Here is a 22,128-nt window from a genome sequence, read left to right as displayed (position 1 = left end):
CTTCTCGAACAGGATGTGACAAAGCCTGGTGTGTTTTGCGCCGAGAGCCGAAGAAATTGCCATATAATGGCCGATTTTCGGTAACTATGGTGTCTGTGTCTCAGGCTCCTGTGAAAGGACATTTCGGTATACCGTCTGTGCACTTTAATTCTCCTGAACCTCATGTACAAACCGTAAAACGCCGTAAGTGGCTTTTCCAGTGCTTACTTAGTTTGTCAGCCTGTAATTGTGTGTTTTGCGCCGAGAGCCGAAGAAATTGCCATATAATGGCCGATTTTCGGTAACTATGGTGTCTGTGTCTCAGGCTCCTGTGAAAGGACATTTCGGTATACCGTCTGTGCACTTTAATTCTCCTGAACCTCATGTACAAACCGTAAAACGCCGTAAGTGGCTTTTCCAGTGCTTACTTAGTTTGTCAGCCTGTAATTGTTTGGCGTTGGGTTGTGTTTCTCTTGAAACGGACCACATAAGAATCGAAGCCAGCAGCTCTTGAAGATTCTCACTTTAAGACTGCGGTTCAAAAGGTCAAAGCAAGCACATACCACGTTCAATATTTCCTCCTCTGCTTCAGCTTTTCCTTGCCTTCTTCCATGTACCTACCCACCCCCACAAGCTTTATGTACAAACAAATCTTAACCCCCAAATTTTGCTGAAATGCTCTTACTAAAGTGACCGGAACTTGATTCATGGCCATTGACTGAAGTAGTTTGTCCGAAGAAATTACATGGAGTGCTTGTTTCAATATAGCCAGCAACGGGACTGGCTCCTAACTGTGAAACTTCTTGGCACACATCCTTAACATTGCCTGGGTACGCACAGCAGATGCAAAATGCAGCTTTTTTTAATTATAATTTTCCATGTTCTCCGTGCATTTTGTGATGACAGAGTTCTTTATTACATGCATGGTAACTTTTATTGTATCTTTGCTGCTTGAAATTAGAGACTCTTCTCCATTTCAAAATAACCCGAGTAATTTTTTGTCTTCAAGAGAACTTAGTACATCTGTTGATTTCAAGGAAGTGATTTGACTGTCTCCCTAGTAGCCAGACTCTTCATATGACTAAAGAGATGAAGTAAAATCTTCAAATGAGCTTGACTGTAGGATAAGATAGTGTCTGTGGTATTAGTAGTTCTGCTGCATTCTGCAAAATAATGAAAACAGGAAAGCAATGTCATACAGATCAAAACAGCTTGCAAGGCTTTAGTTTCTTCATTGGTAGGTAATTGGTTCAAATTTAGGTTAGATGTGAGTTAGGGAGCTGCACTTTCTAGCAGTTGGTTCAACTGCATCTTTTCTCTTTTAAAATAATTTTCATTTTAAGGTGTGGATTATATTAAAATAAAGGACTGGATCAGAGCATGAGACAGCACCGTATTTGTTATGTAGTATAAGAGCGTAAAACTTTTCCTGTGTTGCGATGAGAATGTGTCATAGGACCTAAATTGGATGTTTAGAAGCAGAATATGTTATATTAGAGATCATGTAACTTGTTTATACTGGTAACGTGGAAAAGAAGCTCTTTATAGCGTTCTACGTTATGTATCAGCTCTTTGAGGAGAGATGTCTGAATAAATACTGGGACTGAATTAAACTTTTCCCCAAGGTGATAAATTTCAATTTGTCATTTGAAAATGAGCTGGACAAAGCTAGGCATTTAAGTAGTATACCAGTGAAGTAACTTTATGAGGTAAGGTGTTTATGGAGAAATATTTAGGAGAAAACATTATATGGGTAAGGTGATGATGAACAGATGACTAATTTATAATTCAAACTTCCTTTTCACAGCTTTCTTCTGTTTCTGCAAAATTCAAGAGAAGGTAGAATTAATTTATCCCTTACGACAGACTTTGTGTTATTGAGTTCTACAGAACTTGAATATGTCTCATCAGATACCATTAACAACAGCAAGACACACTATCTTTTATATTCTGAAACCACATTTATGGTAAAAGGTGGACATTTAATGGTTTACTGTTACTGATTTTTTTTTTAAAAAACTGCACTTGTATAATTCAGTATTTTTTCCGAGATATTAAGTTAACATGATTCTGAGAAAAGGGATGTAAAATAATTCCTATGTCTTCTTTACAGATGGAAGTAACATGAGGGAAAAGAAAAGAAATAACTGTAGGATAGGATTGAATGAGTTAAAGTTAGACTAGGCAATCGGGGCATTAAAGTGGAAAAACTGAGTCCTAACTCTGCATGTACCTGTTTGTAAAACTCTTAACTCATAGTTTCTTGTGCTTAAAAAAGAAAAGTTAAGGATTCATTGGGGACCTTTCAGTATAATAATTTAGTATTCTGTGTCTTGGTGTAGTTGTGCAAGTGTTAACTGAGGTAATTGCTACTTGGGAGCTTTGAATACAGAGCTAATTATTAAACACATTGGGGGGGGGGGGGGGGCGAATTGTCAGATTCTTTGGGAACTGTGTCACCATGCAGCACGAAACCATTTACCTGGTTTTTATTTTTTTGTTGTTGTTCTTTTTGTTTTTTTTTTCTAACCACTGTTGGTTTACATGCTGTATGGTTTTTTTTGTGTGTGTTCTTGAGAAACTATGTTGCGAATGACCCTTTCGTGTCCCCCAAAGGCTTAGCCAATTGAAACTAAACCTGAAAGAGGAATAGTATGTAAACGATAAATAAGACAAGTTTTGAGAGAACTGGTATGAAGGTAATAAGAAAAGTAAAGGAATGCAAACCTGTAGTAAATTGGGATTCATTAATTTTATTTTTTTAACCTGTTTTTGTAACATGACTGTCATGAATTAGTTAAACACAGTAGAAGCTTTTTTTGGTTTTTCTGTCTCTGATTATGGAAAGCAGCAACACGCTGTATTCCATAGTAAACTTGAGAACTCCCAATCTGACAATCAAAATCTATTGGTCTTGATGGAGATTCCATTTAAAAAGTCAATTCTCAATTTTTCTGCATCTGTGGTTTATAAGAAGTTCTATGCTATGCTAACTGAGGCAGCTTGATATTCAGCCACCAACGATCAAAGTAGAAAGCTAGTAAATGGGGAATGTGATGCGGTCACAGGGGTGGTGTTCCCCTGGAAAAGCGAACTACAAGCTTGAGACTTAGAGACACAACTGACAGACTGTGAATAACTCTCTTGAGAAGAGTAAAGGGCTTAGAAAAGCAATGGTTTTAGCAGCAACTGAAAGCATTGTAAGTATTTTTTCTCCAGGTAGAGGAAGAGGATGTTTGACTCAGTTTAAAGATAAATGGTTGCAAGTGCAAGTTTGTGCTTCCCATTTGTACTTTATTGTAATCTTAATGCTTTGTGGTACAACTGCTGACCATCATACGTGCTACATCAAGATTCTTATACCTGGGTCTTGTCGATGGTCACTGAGGCAGTGGAATCAGAGTGAAAACGTAGAATCTGCAATTTACCTTACATTATTTGGAGATTTAAGACTTAGTTTTTAATCGTGATAGTTAAATCAATTTAAACTTTATGACATGGAATTAGCTCATAAATTTACATTTAGTGTTACAGTGCAAATGTAAACGTGTTTATTCTTGGACCACTAGAAGCAGTAGTTCCACTTCATGGTGGCTCAAAAGATTAAATGTGATTTGGTGCTCTGAAACTTCTTGTTCTGAGAAGGGTGGGTAATAGCGATTTGGAGTAAGAAGTGTGAGTGGAGGCTATGCTTTTGATGAGTATTGCTTGTTTAGACTTCATAACATTTGCAATTTGGCTAAAAGAGGCGTTTTTTGCAAATAGGGTCATGGTGATTTGCAGAATTTGCCTTCCCTCCATTGGAAGCTGCTGTCTCAAGTGCAGAGTCAGAAGAAGAAAACATATATCCGTAACTCAGCCTGCCTCAGTGCAAAGTCCAACAGCTTAATAAGAATTGTGGATAAGAGTAGATTTAAGCAAAATCTCTGGGCTTTGCACTTACATAGCTAATGTAGCCTTCTGCCAACACCATTGAGGTGATGGTGGGTCTTGGCACAAGAGTAGAGTGGGTAACTGGGGCAATAATTTCTTAAATTTAGGAAATAGTTTAAAATTCTTGACTAGTTTCTGATTTCTGAACTCTGAGTCATATCTTCAAATCGTTCGCAGCACCCTGTGTATATTCTTTGAAATGAGATTAGCTTTTTTCTTTGTCTTTATCTTCAGTATAACCCCTAAATACACTAAAACCATTTGTGTAGGTAACGCCATTTTTCTTTCACTGCTAATTTTAATAAATCTTGTCGATGTTCTACTGGGAACTGTTTGGGTTTTTTTGGGTGGCGTGGGTGTAGAGTTTGTCAGTGTGTGTAGCTTTAATTGGCAGTTCACTAAATGATCTTAATCTTAATTTACTGGAAAATTGACATATATGTATCATGTACACACATTATGTTTTCTTGTAAAGATCTAGGCATCCTACAAATGCTCGCTTGAAGCTGAGCAGTCTGAGAATAGTGTTGGGCTTTAAGCACTGTGCTATTAAAAACATTGTTTTTCAGCACAGATGGAGTATTTGAGGGTTTCAGAGTTCACTTAAAGTGTTTTTCTAAGGCTACCTGACACTTCATTGGTGTACGGCTAACATTTACAAGTTTCATGGCTTGCAAGCTCTTGTGAAACTTCTGCTGCACCAAGTCTTTTTTGTTGTTGTTGTTCATGCTTGTGTGTAGCTCTAAAAGAGACCAACACTTAGACAATAGCAAAGTTAAAACTGTTAAATTTTGATTTGAGCATTTTGGGAGTTTATTATCCCTCAGGGAGCTTTGGGTTTGATGGTAGACTTTTGGGTTTTGCCCTCTTCTTTCATGACATTAACAATTAGAAGATTATTTTTTTTTTCAAACAGACAATGACAATGCCAAAGAAGCTGCGTTGGCATGTATAATCCTGTTCACAGTATCAGAATATAGGACAATTATAGATAGGTTTCTTAATTAGTTTGCTGTAACAGCAGTTTATGTCTTGAAGGAGGTGGCTTTTTAAGAGTCTGGTTTCATTCTGAATAAGTAGGTAATCTCAAATTCCATTTTATGGCAACGCTAAGGAAACAGTTGTATTATTAATAGTCAGGTCATCAAATCACTTAAAGCTTAATATATCGCAGTCACCAAGTAGGAAATTAACTTGGAATGTTTAAGAATGTTATCAAACAAGGATAAGATTTGGTTTCTTGTGCAAATACTATTTACTAAATTCTTTGAGGTTTTTATTTTTGTTTGGGCAAAATTTTATTGAATGTTTTAAGTTTCACAAATAAGCATTTTATTCAAACTGTTGTGTAGTAAGTGTTTAGTACCTACTGTTTATTTAGGTGCTTATGTGTGCAAGGCATTGGATTCTAGTGTAAAGAGTTGCATTTTAAGTTGCTTTTATGTGTTCTGAAATGCCTGGCAATAAGAGTTGCACAAACAGTTTCAGAAAACTACAGTGTATGCCTGCAATGTTGGTGATGCTTCTCAAAAAATGTCTTTGAGTCTCCATTTTTTTGCTGGTTTTTTTTTAAGGATCACATAGTTACCACATATCTTACATCTTACATTGAAAAACAGCAAGCTTAAGTTTTGATGTAGAATCAGAAGAGCAAATTTCAGTGCAGAAGGCCGCCTATAAAGATCAAAATTGGAGTCTTCTAACGAAAGCATCTCAGTGAATAGAAGTGGTGTCCCTAAGAAGAAACTGTATGTGGAGTGATGGCAGGAGTTTCCTGATGTATGTGTGTTTGTCAATGCAAAGGAAATGTGTTAGCAAAGGGACAAGGGGCTGGAATGAGGTAGACTGAAGTGTCTTCCATGGACAGTGCCAACTCCTCTTGGTTCAGGTGCATGTGAAACTGGCCTTAGCTGAAGGCTGAGTAAGTGAGACCCTTCCCCAGCTTGAATGCAAAGTAGCAAACGTGATCAGTTAGAAATGATGTGCTGCTTGTAGATTGTTGCTAGGCATTTAAAATCATCCTGACTTGCACAGAAGAAACTTTCAAAGTGAATGTTAAAACTTAATTAACACAAATACTAAGCAAGATGACTAGAAACTTGTGAGCCTGTAGATTGTAGATGAAAATGTGTTACTGACCTTGTTTTCTTCACTGCTTGTTCTCTCTCAGTGCTGGATAGAGGAGATGGGGAGAAACATACAGCAGTACATCAACAATGACTTAAGTGTTTAAAAAGTTGTTTCTTCGTAGGACAAAAACCTAATACTCTGCATGTAAAATGGCATGTTTTTAAATTAGCAGGTTGTAGTTCATATTGTGAACCTAATCAAATTCTCTGTTTATTCTAGTTGGTTTGGATGCTGCTGGTAAGACAACTATTCTTTATAAACTGAAACTAGGAGAAATTGTCACCACAATTCCCACTATTGGTAAGATAACCGATTCTCATGTCTTTATTCTTTTTACTCTAAATTTGTGTTGTAGAGAGGGGCTTCTGAAGAGTGTAGGGATTTGCTATCTTTGCTGTTAGTATAAGAATCAAGACAAACATGGGCTTTCTGGTACTGCTGTAACTTAACCGTGTCAGACCAAAGATACATCTAGACCACGATTCTGTGTCTGACAGTGGCCAGCAGCAGATGCTCAGGAGTATAGGAACCAATTAAGCAGCAGTACTTCCCCCAAACACCTGAAAGACTTGCTGAACCAGAGGTGGTGTACTTGGATTTTATTGATTATTTTGGGGGCTGGGGGGAGTCCCCCTTCAGTCAATTTTCTTCTTGATCTAGCAATTCAATTCTGATAAGGCATTTCATATATATATTTGGGAGAAATAAAGCTTAAGAAGTAACTATCTTTAACATGATTAGAACTACATTTTAACACTAATGTTAACTATTTCTAAATATTTGACTCTTTTAGGTTTTAATGTGGAAACGGTAGAATATAAAAACATTTGTTTCACAGTTTGGGATGTTGGTGGTCAAGATAAAATTAGACCTCTTTGGAGGCATTATTTCCAAAACACACAGGTAAGAGTTCTGACATGGCAGTCCTCAAGGACCTGTTTTGTATCTATCTCATTATATGTGGAAAGTTGTCTTCTGTCCCTTGCTTTCAGAAAGGCTTCTCACTACCTCCTGCAAGTTCTGAGGGATGCCCAGATTTTATTCTAGTTGAAGCTGGTTTGTTACCCTGAAGGCTCAGATTCAACTTGTGAGTGTAGCCTGGCATGGATAAAGTCCTTCGGGATCTACCAGTGTTCTGTAATGTGCCAGAGCAGCTGGTTTGTTTGTGAGGAACTCTTCAACTTTGCTTTATCCATGTTTTGATCTGATTGAACTGGCATTAGCTTATGTATAAGAAATGTTATTGTCTAAGCACCCTTTTACATATTCTTTTTCTTTTCTAATAAGCCTCAAAATATTCGGCTTTTACTGTGCTATACTTTTACACTGATATAGTGTAGTTAGTACACTGAGTATCTAAAAACAACATAAAAGATCTTGTTACTGACTGATCAGAAAGTATCCACTTCATATTGATGTGACTGCTGTCATTTTTGGTGATATAAACATGATTCTTTGCTTTAGTTCACAAGTAAAGTTGCTTATTAGTGTGAGGAATCTTTGGGAATGGGTTTGTTGTTGGTGGTTTTTTTTCTGTGTGGAATACAGAATTGTTTCCGTGAAACTTCTGTGCAGCATAATGGATGTGATTGGTGCAGAAAAATGGAGAAGTCTGGCTTGATGTAAAGGAGCTAGCAAAACTGTAGTGAATAGACTAATACTTGATTTCAGTTCCTTATTCAACCCTGTTACTAAATATTTTTAAAAGATGCTTCTGTTTTCTTAAAGAGAATGATAAAATGTAAGGTTTTCAGACTGAAATTTTAAGAGTAGTGTGTTGGTTAGGAGGACACTTGAATAACAGAGATGCCATTAGAAATACTGTTTGATATAAACCTTTTCAAAACAAATTTAGGCCTTACTTTAAGGGCTTTTTTTTTTTCTTCTGTGAAATGTGAGATGGTGAAGCACTTGTGATTCTCTTGCTGCATTTAAGCTGCTACAATGAGTGAAAAGGGAGAGGGGAGAGTTAGCTTCTGAAATTTTCCTGGTGTCTTCCCCCCCAAACTGATGAATCCCAGACTAATCTGTAAATTGACATTTGTGTTACTTAACTTTTTTGATTCAGAAGGCCTAGCTTTATTTTGCAGTTGAAACTTATGTATTTGTTCAGGCAGACATCTTGCATAGCTTAAACAGAAATTTCTGTCAAATTTGCTTACCTAAGAGAGGGGACAGTCATGATATTCAATAAGAGTTTTTTGCTTTTTAAAATAGCACTGCATGTTTACATTGTTTTCTCAAAACTGTTAAACTTCTTACAGGGCCTCATTTTTGTGGTAGACAGCAATGACAGAGAGAGAATCCAAGAAGCAGCAGAAGAGCTGCAGAAAATGGTAAATATCAATGCCTTCTGAAATATAATTGTTATACTTTGTTGTATTTTTAGATGTGTATCAGCTTCCCTAAGAGATTTAGGATTTTAAAATTTTAGGGAGTTTGTACAGTGCTTATTGTATTCAACTGATAATTCTGGGTCACATAGTGCACTGAGCTGTAGCTACAACTCTGTAGAAAGCTTTAGCTCAAGATCTGCTATTGTGTCAGAACCTTTCTTTCCTTCATTATACCTTAATAGAAATGCAGCAGATGAAGGAAGAATTTTGGAAAAACAAATTGGTGCTGTGGATTTCAGCAGCAAGGTGCTGGTAAATTTAAACTGCTTATTGAAAGAATATTTCCTTGCTTGTAGGAGTTCTGTTGGGTACTAGTTAAATTTCACTCGGTACTTACTAGTGACTTCAGGAGCAAGAATGAAAAAGTTTGTAACTCTTTAATCAGTATTTAGGTTTCTTTAGTGCTTGTTGAAGTAATTGAAGCAGTTAACTGAGCTAATTTAATAACACGACCATTTTTTCTGTTAGCTTCAGGAGGATGAGCTGCGAGATGCAGTGCTGCTTCTGTTTGCAAACAAACAAGATCTGCCCAATGCCATGGCAATCAGTGAAATGACAGATAAACTAGGTCTTCAGTCTCTGCGTAACAGAACTGTAAGTGTTAAACTTCCTGGTTGCTGAACTCTTCTCTTCCTTCATTATATATCATAAATGTAATCTCCCTTTAAAAGAGAGGGAAGTTTTCCCCTCTTTCTGTAGAGAGATGCACATACCTGCTATTAAATTCCGTAGTGCATAGTTTAAGGTCCTGGTTCAAAATAACTGATTTAGAAGTGTAATCCAATTTGTACAGCTGTTGCAGTGTTTTGTCAGTCACCTTCTCTTGGAAAAATACAAATATTTTGACAAAGAATGTGGTGGGCTTTCCTGTTTTCCCATTACTTGTTATTTTGGGGGAGAAAATGCATTCTGCATTCTCACCACTACAAAGATGGGAGGAAATTAAGTAGCTCTTGAATTGCTAAATTCCACCTGCACAAGCCTTTGAGACATAGGGTTGCTTCACATAAACCTTCTATCCTTCTGTAATACTTGCTTAATGTCTTTATATTGACAAGCTAAGATCATATCCATAGAAGATGTTTTAGAGGTCTGTTAATTCAGATTATTCCATGTCTGTTTTCTGAAGAGCAGTCTTTCAAAAACTAGAAGCTAGTTTTCAGCAGATAAACCAAATGCAAGTTCTATATTTGTCTTTTGAGGCGCTAAATGGTGTTCTAGCCTTTGGTAGATCAACACTGAGGTTTTGGATAATGTCTGAACCCCATCTACTGCTTAAATACTTTTCAAAACTTATAAAAGTACTATTTGTTCAATATTAACTCTACTTACAGCACAAAACAGCGTTTAAATAAAACTATTTGAGTTTGTATGTGAGTGTCACATACTGTGAAAACTTAACTTGCATTTTGTCAGTATTTAAATTTAATTTTTGCTTGTGTTCTACATTAACAGTGGTATGTCCAGGCTACCTGTGCTACGCAAGGAACTGGTCTGTACGAGGGACTTGACTGGCTGTCAAATGAACTCTCAAAACGCTAACTCAAACTGGATGATTCTTTCACCAGGGACATGTTTGATATAAGTGGTCTAGGCTTGTTACAACAAAATTAGTTTGCATCTTGGTTATTACAGTATCTGGAACTGATATTTGGGCAGGATATTACAGCGTTTCAACTTATTTTGTTGCCAATTATTGTTTACCAAGCTACATGTTGCAAAGGTAGCAATATGCTTGGGTAAAAATCTCCTTAACTTGGAAAAAGTGTATCTTCTGATTTTATTCCCCTTGTTAGCCTAAATGCCTGAATATAGTTATTGTGACATCTTTAAGATCTGTTTTGAATACTCTTTTGAGCCCCAATAAATTAATGTTTTAAATTTTTTTTCTCCCTGCTACTTTTAGTTTACTGATGCCCTGTTTCATTCCTCAGACAGTCTGCTGATTTAAAAATGTAGCATTCCGTATGTATTTATTTCTCTCCCTTGCCAAAAAGAATTCCTAATACTGCTTGTTCCAGCCAAGGAAATCATCTAAAACACTATACAAATCTACTGCACTGAGGAACATTTTATTAATCCTTGGGTTTTGTCAGCCCAACTTGCCTTTTTGTGAATTGGATTTGATGGGTAGAATAGTTCTGTGCTGGTTGCGAAGAGCTCATGTTGAGGTTGTTTTTAATATTCAGCAGATTGTCTTCCTTTATATTGTATCTTTTTTTTTTTTTTATGTTGCATGTTGCTTTTTGGTATCAGCCTGACTATTTTTGCCCAGTGTATAATAGTTCTGCTGAAGTTTTACTGTTTGTTGGTGAACATATCTTCATAAAGAAATTTTGGGAAATTCATCAAACTCAATGGATTAGTTTCTTCATAACCCACTTGGAATTATTCCTAATAAAATTATAAAATGTATAGTTCTGTGTATGCTCTTCTTGATTCCTGAAATAGTTGAACTGAAAGTTATCACTTACTCTTTTTCCATATACTGAGCTTCCCTGCAGCTTGAATGTGAACATCAGTCTCAGATTTTCCTTGTTTGGAGCTATGTAGAGTGGGACACGGAAGGTGGGCAACAAAGTTGTATACAGTGCAGTAGAGTAGCTGTCATCAAGACTTGTATAGTTCTGTAAGTGTCTTTTGAAGTTGTAAATCTAAAATTCCTTTTAAGATGTCCAGATATGAAAATACTAACAGTTACAAAAATTGTAATAAAACAAATACGAACTGCCTGAAAAGCATGCATGTCTGTTTCATAGTTGTATCTATATTTAAAAACCAACATGGGTTCTAGCAGGAGAAATCACAAATTCTGTGTTGGCTAGCTGGAAAGCTAACTTGAACACTACGGGGATTTAGTCAATATTATATTAATGGTCATAGCCACCCCAAAAGTCAGCTCTATGCAGCAGCTACTGTCTGCTTTCATATTTCTGCCCTTTTATACCTCTGTAGTTCAAATGACATAAATTAACACGGTTTTTGAGGCTGCTACTAATACATATTTTAAAATCTAATTTTCTATTGCCTGTCTGCTGTATGGATGCAAATATGGCTCGATCTTCCAACTGAAATACTCTATTAATTGCATGTCTTTAGGAATCCAAGGCATGATTTCATTGCAGTTTTAGGCTAAGCTCCTTTCTTATTTTTAGTCTAGGTTTTGTTATCCTTGCTACAAGAAATCCCAGTGACAAGGTCTGGTAAACTCAAGCTAGTTTAGACTAAGAGCACCTTCCAAGGCAGCCTCTGCTGTAGCTGAGGTTCAGGTTTCTAGGAAGTACTGTTACTGTGAACACAACTAACCAGCGAACATTCCAGAGCTTTTGAATACAGTCATTAACTGTCTTCAGTATGTAACAGAAACCCAGGAGACAGTGTAAGGTGAGTAGTGTTTTGTTTGCACCTTTAATGAATTGCTGATTATGTATTAACCAAAGTTGACGTATCCATTTATTGGATCAGTAGCTGTTAATATGCATATTTCTAGCAATGCAGTTCCTTGAACTAAACCTTAAAAGGAACACCTTGTTCAGAAGAGGTGGCTTGTCTGTAATATGGCTTGTATTGGTAGTCCCAGTAGGTTAAAATTAAACGATGCTTGTGACAAATTAAATGCCATCTCTTCTTCCAAGGAAGAACTTAGAGGTAGACTTAAACAAGCAGATACTTAGAAACAAATTAGGCCTGTTATCTTGAAGGGAACATGCTGTTTGGTAAACAGAGATGAAGATTTCATTATTTAATTTTTTTCAAATGCTTTTAAGTAATTAAATACTCAGGTTTACGTGAGCTATGTTTAGCCACTGCACTTTTGAGTTACAGCACGTGCATAGAAGTTCACATTTCAAAGAGTCGCCATGCTTGGCTTTGTGTACCAGTAAGTTGTAATTCTGCTATAAAATAAGTAATTTCACAAAATCAAAGTCAGGAAGTAGTAAAGATCTTGAGCCTCATTTGAGAGTGATGGGATCTGCATGAGGGCTTAAGGCTACAGCTGACATTGAAGTGTAGTAAGTCAAAATTCTTCGGTGTAATTGAGTAGTCACAGTAGTGTAAATTGGAGCATAGAGAGGAGCTGAGGCAAATACTTCAATCTTCCTGGAAATACATAAAATCATACTTGACCTCTGTTACTAAAATTATATTTGCCTCTTAATACTCTGTAAGGTAATAACCTTGGAAGCAAGGTCTCTGCTGTGCAGTTTATTCATAGTAATATTAAGCTGTGGAAGGGACAAGGCACTTGATGGGCTGTGGAATAATGTCGCAATTGACACAAGTAAATAAACTTTCCCTCAGGTTATTATATTCTCATCAACTGTTCTCAATTCTCTAACATTTTCAAGGTACACTCTAAATTATGTGTTCTCGATTCTATGCAGCAGTCCCTGGGGCTGGTGCATGTGCTTAGAAAGCCGCCTTGTCTTCCGATGACAAACATGAAGTAGTTTGTTATGCATATTCTTACTGGTTGTTGCTGTGAGCTGAAATCTTGGTGGCTTTCTTTTTCCTTTGGAGTTAGTGCTACTTTTGTAGCTAGTGCTTGTCTGTTAGTACAAGAACAAATAGTCCTGATAAGTTGTTTGTTTTTTTTTTTATTATGCTGCCTTATCTCTTTTATACCAGGATCACATGTGGTATTGAAATCCGTATCATTTTCCATTAGTATGGCTATCTGCCAGTAAACTTGTTTAGCTGTGGCAGTGACACTTTCTTAAACTGACCAAAATGATAATCTGTATGCTACTCTTCTTACCCAAACACAGTACAACTCTTCTACTGTAAAGGCAGTGGCTGTCACTTGAGACATTGTAGATATGGAAAAATACTTTTTAGCTTTTTTGCGTTCTTGAAAATTGTTATTTTCTGCCTTAAGCAATTATGACAGTGACCTATATATGTTGTATATCAGTAACAATGTTTAATACAGTCTTGCTCTCCAGAAGCAGATGAAATGCCCATGAAGATCCAAATTTGTCATGTCTGTTAAGAGTTTAGATATACTAATTTTGTCAGTTCCCATCAGAAGTCAAATACCTGAACTGAGCTATTGTCCCAGAAGTTCAAAATCTGACAGGCAAAGGACTACTAAAAGTTTGTTCCTCTTTCTACTGTTACGACAGGAAATCCTGAGTTCCAGTAGCTGAAATTTTTTCATTGTGTGGCATCAACTCCTATATTCAAACAATAGGTAAGTTCTGCTGCACTAGGGAGTCAGGATACAGGAGGGTTTATTTCAGTGTATCAGATGGCCAGCTGAACTACAGAGAGCCAAACACTGAAGAATGAGTGTTTTTTCCTTTATTTGGCCATGCTGACACAATTTATTCCTTGCATTTTCAGCACCTGCATGATTGGCTTTACATATTTTTCCAACATTAAGAGACTAGTTTAGCATGAATATTCAGATCTACATACAGACCAGTGCAAAAGGCTTGTTGTTTTTTTTTTTTTTCTTGTGTGTTACTAACCTGATCGCTCAATCCTACCATATGAATAGTAATGGATATTTGCTGGTTTGGGGTTTTTTTGTTGTTGTTGGTGGGTTTTTTTTCTGGTGGTGTTTTTGTGTGTGTGTGGTTTTTTCAAATGGCTTAATGACCAGTGTAATCTAGAACTTATTATGTAGAGATTCTGTGGACTTTATTTCAGCTGTTTTCAAGCAGAACAAAAATTGGTTCTAAATGCATCAGGAATTAGCAACAAATGTTATAAGCATTTCTACTTGCTTGGTTTGTTCTAGTTATTCTCAATACACACCAGTAAAACAATGTACTGGAGGCAGTAGAATGCTATGAGGGCACTTACAACTATGGCCTGGCTTGCATAAAAAGTGGTGTAGAGTTTTGCCAGTAATGAGAATTCAGAACCCAGTTGCTGCCCCTTGCTCGTCTGAGTAATCTTTATATTAAGGTTTGGCAAAGGCCGTTTGAGTGCAGTATGATGAAACTTTGCACATTACTTTGTCCCACTACATCTTTCCCACCCTTGTCAAGAGTGGTACTGACAGAGGACTTGAATAAGAAATGACATTCAATATGCTGCTGTTGGACCGATGAATAAAGCTTAGCTACTGCATGTGTTGTGCATTGTTCAGAAAAAAAAAAATTAAAATATCAGGCTTTATTAAAGAATCTGATACAAATTTTAGTAAAACTCTGGAGTGTTGCGGGCTCTGCCTCTTACTGGGGGTTGAAAATCTTGGAATATTTTTTTTTTAATGTTAGGAATGTGAGAAATGAGGCAACTAAACTATTAATTTGGGGTGTTAAAAGATCCAACTCCGTAGCATGCTGACTGTTTTTCCCCTTCTCTTGTAACATTTTTCTCCTTCCTCTTCTCCTGTCCCCCTTCTCTCAATTGTACTTTGCGTTATTGTTTGCTTTATCATGATACATAAATGAATTTTACTGAAGGCTTGAATTTGTCCCTTCAAAAATAGCAGTAATACAAGAAATACTGACGTGTAAGAATTCAAAGACTAACTGTCACGGGTGGCTAATACCCCTTTGTCTGCAATGCACAAGGTCCGGGAATACGAGTTGCAAGTTGCCAGACCAGTCTGAAGGATCTGGCAGAACTTGGTCGGTTTTGTACATACCAAATACACGGGTAAACTACATTTCACAAGAACCAGAACAACCCAAGGCCAGTCTTTTAGTGCTCTTAGCTCTTGTAATGTTCTTGTGAATGACAAGTTTGTCCACAGCAGGAGCCAGTGTGAAAGAAGAAACTCCTCCCTCTCTCCTGAGACAAGAGCTGGGCAGCACAGAAGCTGGTGCAGTGCTGTCTCTCCGGCGTTTACTGCGTCAGAGATGGGGAAGTCGATTAGAAAGCAAAGTGAGATGTTCCTTTTCCCCTTTTCCTTAATGGCTGGTCTGGGAAAGTAGCATTAAAAACAAAACAAAGGGGAAAAAAAAAAACCAAACCCGAACACATTTGAAAAGATGCAAAGAGCACCTTGCCCAATTTTTTGATGTGAAGGACATGGAGCATTCCAGTTGCTGGAACACATGTGAGTTTAGGTTTATCAAATAAAATGGAGATAAGTCTAATGGGACTTATACAAATCTGGGTTCTAGAGGTGAATTGGAGAGGAAAAATTAATTGCTGGGCAAGGTCCAGGTGTGTGGGGGAGCTGAAATGGGAGATAAATACCACCTTATGTGGGGTAGGAAGCACCATATATCACCTCGTAAGCGTAGCTTGGGAGCATGCGGGATATGGGCCGAAGGTGTATGTATATATTGCTTTTCACCCTCCAAAAAAGTGACAATTCTTTTGAATTGTGACTTTTTCCTAACCTAGACCCTAGTGCTGCATTCTCATTCCAGAAGCGTCGAACTGGTTCCTGACACGTTGCTGCTGTTGGCTGTCAGCCTGTGATGCTGCATTTTACTAATTAAACGGGGGATACTTGGGACTGGAGAATCTCCAGCACTAGCTTGTGGGGCTGAATTTCCTCCTGAAGATATAAAAGGATTATCTGCCATGTGCAAGGGCCATCTAATTTCACTGGGCCTGTTCCAGCACTGTGTGTTTTCCCTTATTGTTTGATTCCCGCAGGTGCCAGCTCTCCTGTGCTCTCCCTCGCCTCGGTCCGCGAGGAGGTGGAAGCAGTGACCCAAGTACCAGTACAGGGAAGGAGCAGGACCAGTTTCTTGGAAGGCAGGCAGAATACCAGGCAAGTCTCTCCTCTGACCACCTCCATCTTCTGGTACTATGGAGGAGTTAAAGATTGTCAATGCTTTGGGTTTGGAAAATAAGACAAAATAACCCGGTTGTAATGGATAGGTACTTAAAAAGGAGAAAAGGAATGTTTTTTTGAAGTTGTAAGGGGAGCTCAGTTAGCCTATGTAAGTAATATAATTTCACTTCCAAACTTCACAATTGCAATTTTACAATTCTGAGTGACTGAGGCACTTCTCTTGCCAGTCTACAAGCCTGCATTACTCAGTGGAGTTTGGTTTTTAAGGGGGTTTCCCTCAAATTTTTCAGAGCTAGCAAATTGTGGAAGGTCTCTGACTCAGCTGTAATGTGTCAGTGTTTTTCCAGGTGTTTTTCTAAGGTGTTAATAGATTTTCTTCTTGAACAGATCTTCCAAATAATTTTTCTGCCCTTTAAGATGCCATACACTTGCAAACATTACATCTTCAGATGTAAGCTTTATCTCATTTACCAAACTAATAAATATTCTCTGCCCAGGTGCAAGGTTTACAGCCTGCATTCTGTTTGCAAGATTTTCTCCTCACTCCCGTATCTTGGAGTTCGGTTATTAATCAGTGATACTTTGATACTTTTATCAACTTCGTCATCTAGAAGAGTACAGGCATCACCTTCAACTCATATGCAAGACTGAATTACACTTTTCTTTTTGATTAGACTTATATAAGAACAGTAACTGATTGAGGACCCACCCAAAGTATTTAGAGTCCAGTTCTACAGGGTGAGTACTGTCCTTCACTCTGCAATGATCTTACGTTATGCATTGCCACTTATATTGCCACATTCCCTGTTTTGCTTCCATTTTTCATCCAAAGGCCCTTGGCTACCATTTGGCTTAGCTAAAATGCTGTCTTAGCAAAAATTGAAAGCTGAAGGTTTACATGTATGCCTGCGAAAGCCCGTTACAATAAATGAGCGCTCTGTCAGTGGGGTGGTGTGTTATGCTTTGTGGGAGATCTGCTTAAGTAGGTGAATGCCTTGCTCCAGGCCTTGATCACTTATTCCCACCTCCAAGCCTGTATCTTGCTCTTCAGGCACAAGAGGCTTTATGGTGAATCAGCTCAGGATACGATGACCCACTAAAACAATAATACAGTTAAGAAAATTAAAGGCCCTGTATTTTTAGCTGGGTAACTTCCCTATTTTAGCTTGGTGTGGCACCAAGCAGGAGATAGCCAGAATTCAGAGGTGGTAGAGCAGGATGGGGCAAGAGAGGGTGGGATGAGGGGAAGACAGAAGGTTAACTGCTTATGGGGCTGAAAAAAGCTACTTGCAAAAGAAAATTTACGTGAGATCTTGAGTAATACAGGCTTCTACAAACTTGCATATTGGTGGAACAGTCCTTTTGTTAATTTCCATTTACCCGTGTTTTTTTGTGCAGAGTTGATTACGAATTTCTGGATGGTTCATGAGATTTGTCTTCTCATGTCATTTGAGACATGTTTTGAGATTTGTGGGCTTGCATCTCTTTAGCCTTGTATGACCTCTGAGACTAAACCTGCCTGTTAGCTTTACTAGTACAGTTGTTTATCAGCGTCAACTTGTTAAAGACTCAGATACTACAATAACAAAAAAAAAATTAGTTTTATTAGAAATGAAATGACATAGAAAAGGCTGAAGAGCAGATGTTTATAAGCTTCTGCAAAGCACTGCCCTTCACAGTATAGCAGGTACTCCGGCAAGAGACAGGAGCAGCGACCCTCAACAATATGGTACTTGAAAGCAACTGCCTATTTTTAGTAGTATATGAGCAGTTCAGTGAATCCCAACTATAACTTACAGTCCACAAGAATGTGGTGGAGGTGAGTAGTTGTGCAAGTATAGAGCACGCAGCTTTATCAACCTGGGTGGACTTGTTTTGCCATGAAAGACACCAGTAACTAGAAAAAAAATTGATTGACATCAGTGACAGACAATTGAAAGGGGAGCTTTATTAGGTGAAAGAGGGAGATCTAATGAAATGGTTTTCAAATGCTGTTTGCTTCATATGGATTAATGATGCAAGGAAAGAAGCTTGTTAAGTGATTCAGACCCCTCCAACACTTTCAATGAAGATACGGATAAAGTACATTTCCCCACATCCAAATTATCTCCTACAAAATAGGGAAAACTAGACTATTTCTAGAAGGAAAAAAATGCAGGTCAAACACTAAAAAATTCAGGTCTTCTTTGTATGCAATAGAGGAACAAAATAGAACAACAGTGATAAAGGTTTGCAAGTCACTTGTGACTTTTTAAATATATAGGCACAGATAGCTAACGCACCACATTAACTATTCTGTATCTCCCCCTACCTGAAAATGCATTAAATTGTTAAACAGCTCTCTCCCATCAAGAGTTGGCTGTCCTAAACTTTAGTATTTCTTCTATTGCCAATGACTATTACCAACAGAAGGAACAGACAGATGTTCAAAGTAGATGCTACCTACATATGTAGTCCAATTTTACCAGGTGCTAGTTACCCTCATCACCCATAGTAACTGGGCAAGCAAAATGCTTCCAAATCAATAAAACCTTGAATTTAACATCATTGATCATTGACAGAAAGTCTATTCACTGATAGTTAAAGAACATATTTTCCAAAGGTAGTAGGTACAAGTATATTGTTCATGCCACTTACTAAAAAACTGGGACACAGTAATGGTAAGTGAATAAAACAATTTCTGAACTTATTCTTAAAAAAATTGTCTTGTCATGACAACAATTACAATGAGGCTGAATCAACTACATCCACTTGTTTTCAGGTTCTGCGTTTGGTTCTGAATTAAACAGGGTTCAGTTTGTACACTCTTATAAATCAGATTAAATTCATATATCTTTTTTTACCAAAATAATTATTAATCCTTTAAAAATGCCGATAAAAAGGTATATGATAATCCAATTTTCAAAACCCCTTGTCTTAAATATATTTTTTTCCTATTAGGATATAAAAAAAGGGAAGGGAAAAGCTTTCATGCAAATATTCTGAACAGTGTGATAATATTCAGTAGAACCACTAAAACCATGAACTTTTCGGTAATCGTTCTGACTTTCCTTTTAGTAGCATACAAACCAGGGTGTAACCTCAGTTCCCCAGCAGTAACTTAAGCTTCTTGTTTGAACACCCCCAAAAGCCCCATACAAGAGGTGATCTATTTCCACTTCAAGTCACATACTAGTGCTATATGATCAGAAGGATGTGAAACACTTGGCAAAGCCTGATGGGTTGTTACTTCTTCATGACTTGGCAACGGAATGACCTGTTCAACCTCTAAAGCATTTTTGTCAATGAAAATGTAGTCCAGACATCCATGAAACCCACCAACGTAGTTTGTATAAGCAGGTTCTCCGCAAGCACTTAGCAATTTGAAAGGATGGCTTAGAGGCATATTGCACCTTTCTTCTTCACCATTGGAGACCCAGTCTTCGTGATCTTCAGCAATGACACCACTGCTAATAAAACTATAAGTTCCAGATGATGGTATACTATTGAAATCTCCACAGAATATGATTGGTATACTAGGATACAAGTCACATGCTACATGCTTGATGTGAGACAAGGCTACAGCAGTTTGGATGAGACGGATGTTCCCACCTAAGAATATAAAAATGTGTTCCTTTAAATACTTCACAGTACCATTGGAGGAATTTTTCAAGTTGGTCATTAAACATACATCATGTATAGCCCAGAAACAGCAATCTCATTTTACAGTTTATGTGCACTACGTTTTAGAATAGTTTTCATAAATAAAGAAGCCTTTGAAGTTTGTGACTATGCAAGTTTTAGAGAGGCAATGTTTTAAACTTGCACATGCAAGAACTCTAAACTTTAAACACCCGTGTAACAGCAGTGTTCCATTTTGTGGCAACCATCCTAATAATGCTCCTGAAAGGCACAGAACTAAAAGAAATCTAAAAGAGAAGAATCTCTTCTAAAAGCTTCTGTAGCCTGATCTGGTCATCCAACAGGCAGTACGCCAATATAGCTCCTTCAAGTACAATAGGATTGGGAAGCCACGAGCACACACAAAGCTATCTGTGTTTTATGGTCTACTCTGTGGATGAATTGTGTGTAACATGACTTGCCTTGCTTTCAGCTGTATTCTACTGACTCCTAAGTAGACTAGAACAATTTTACTCTAAGGAAAATAAATAAACAAACAGACCTAGCAGCCTGGATTGATTCATCTAGATAAGAAGCAAGGCAGGAAACCCTCAGTTCAGAAGAAAAGGCTATAGCTGCAAAAGAATGGGGGGAAATCTATTCTCCCTAGGAAGGACTAAAACCTTTACAAACCCAGTTAGCCTACACACAGGAACATGACAAAATTACCTTTTGGGTGCCAGTATAGGTGGGTATTAGCTACACAAATCTTCCTGGAAGGATCAGTTGCAGACTGAAGAACTGAAACCTTCAAGAGAAAAAGCAATCTTTGGTAAGTCTTAAATAGAGAGATCATATATTAAAAAATGCAATAGTTAGCTTATGCCTTTATATCAATCCAGTTCAAAGAATTTGATGATTATAACTAACAAACAGTACAGCTCTTAAGTTGAGTCTATTTATCTTATAAGGTTTGAGTATCAGCCAAGATATTACCACTACATCCAGGTATTTGACAAATGTTCTTTTGTCCCTAAGTGTCTGGTTTGGCCATATTTTTTCCTTCAATCCATTCCGTATTTTTTCATAATATGTTGTTAATACTGTACCATTCTTAACTACTTTTATTTTCTATTCTCCCACCTTTGCAACAGAACTAGAGCTACATCTCTGGTTTTAGCAAGCAAACTGTAGCATAGCTGTTGAATGTAAATTTAGAGGTGATTTCAGTTATCAAGGAAAGCTTGTTAGTCCTACTCAATGCACAAGTAAGAAACTTTTATCAATGAGTATTTCTGAAATTCTGACACAGATCTGTATCTTACACATTGATACCTACACAATAGCTCTGCTGGCAGACCCACTGGCATCAACAAGCTCACAAACCTGTCCAACCTTATTTTTCTCCCTACTGTCACTTTCTAAAGTGGCGTTATTAAAACAAGCTACATGAACTTACTCTTGTTTAGAACTGATTGACAAGATTTAAGTTTTCTGAAATACATATTTGAACATATGAGAGTAAGTAGGGGAAAACTTAGCAGCCACAGCCTGGCCCAGAATTTCAACAGCTGTCTTCATCTTAAAACAAAGAATCATTTTGCCTTTTTTACCAAATTTTGGTAATTCCATATATGCAGTTCAGTAAAGGCTCAATGTTTTGTTCTTGTTCCTAAGTCACTCTTCTGCTCTATTCATTACTTTAGCTAACAGAGAACATGTGTTGTCTGTGTTTCAGACTGTTAATCCCTCACCTCCCTCTTTCTGTGGTTTGATGCTCAACAAACCTAGCCTGGCTGCACCTGCCACTGCCAGGAGACAGGGGGAGGAGGAGGAGAAGAAAGAGGAAGAATGCACCTAAAGGCTGGTACCTGCAGCACAGACGACCTCTGCAGCACCTTCTCCTGTACCAAAGGGTACTTGGCCAGCTTATCACACAACTCCTTGTGCAGCGGGTCCGAGAGCAGGACTTCGCTGAAAGCTATGTCGTGCTGGCTAAGGAGGCTGAACTTGTCCCTGCGGTAGAAAGTGGCCAGGCCTTCGTGCTGCTTCTCCTTAATCTTGAAGAGCCCTTCGAGTCCAAAAGCATCTAGGGCTGGAGCCAAGCTGTCCACGAAGACGGACTTATCCACCTCTTGGAGGCAGATGAGGTCGGCACTGTAGCCCGCCAGCTCCTTCTTCAGCAGGTTCTGCCGGTAGTCGAGCTCCAGGGCGTACGGGGCGCAGTAGGGGTAGAGCACCGTGCGGGAGAACTCCGTCTGGGCGTAGGTGTCGGCCAGGATGTTGTAGGAGACGGCGCGGATGGAGCCCTCGCCGCAGACCTTCTTGGTGTAGAGGTGCCGGGAGTCGAAGGTGCAGGCGCCGGGGCCGGCCTCCACC

The 22,128-nt window shown here is 38.0% G+C and overlaps 2 protein-coding genes across 2 annotated transcripts in view; one reads left to right on the top strand and one right to left on the bottom strand.

Moving 5' to 3' along the window:
* The window catches only part of ARF4 (ADP-ribosylation factor 4), a 12,541-nt gene extending 1,362 nt beyond the window's left edge, over positions 1-11,179 (top strand). Inside the window, exons 2-7 of the mRNA XM_009895748.1 lie at positions 13-80; positions 6,260-6,342; positions 6,836-6,945; positions 8,307-8,378; positions 8,907-9,032; positions 9,894-11,179. Coding sequence (XP_009894050.1) covers positions 13-80; positions 6,260-6,342; positions 6,836-6,945; positions 8,307-8,378; positions 8,907-9,032; positions 9,894-9,980 — 546 coding nt within the window. The 3' untranslated portion in view covers positions 9,981-11,179. The remainder of the gene's footprint in view (positions 1-12; positions 81-6,259; positions 6,343-6,835; positions 6,946-8,306; positions 8,379-8,906; positions 9,033-9,893) is intronic.
* An 8,048-nt stretch (positions 11,180-19,227) lies between these two features.
* Positions 19,228-22,128, bottom strand: part of PDE12 (phosphodiesterase 12) — a 5,249-nt gene continuing 2,348 nt past the window's right edge. Inside the window, exons 3-5 of the mRNA XM_009895747.1 lie at positions 21,621-22,121; positions 20,479-20,557; positions 19,228-19,740 (exon numbers count right to left, since the gene is read on the bottom strand). Of these exons, the coding sequence (XP_009894049.1) occupies positions 19,298-19,740; positions 20,479-20,557; positions 21,621-22,121 (1,023 nt within the window). The 3' untranslated portion in view covers positions 19,228-19,297. The remainder of the gene's footprint in view (positions 19,741-20,478; positions 20,558-21,620; positions 22,122-22,128) is intronic.

The sequence above is a fragment of the Charadrius vociferus genome, unplaced genomic scaffold (genome assembly GCF_000708025.1).
Source record: "Charadrius vociferus isolate BGI_N301 unplaced genomic scaffold, ASM70802v2 scaffold512, whole genome shotgun sequence".
Classification (NCBI taxonomy): Eukaryota; Metazoa; Chordata; class Aves; order Charadriiformes; family Charadriidae; genus Charadrius; species Charadrius vociferus.
Note: the sequence above shows the minus strand (reverse complement) of the source record. Positions and strands in the feature narration are given on the sequence as shown.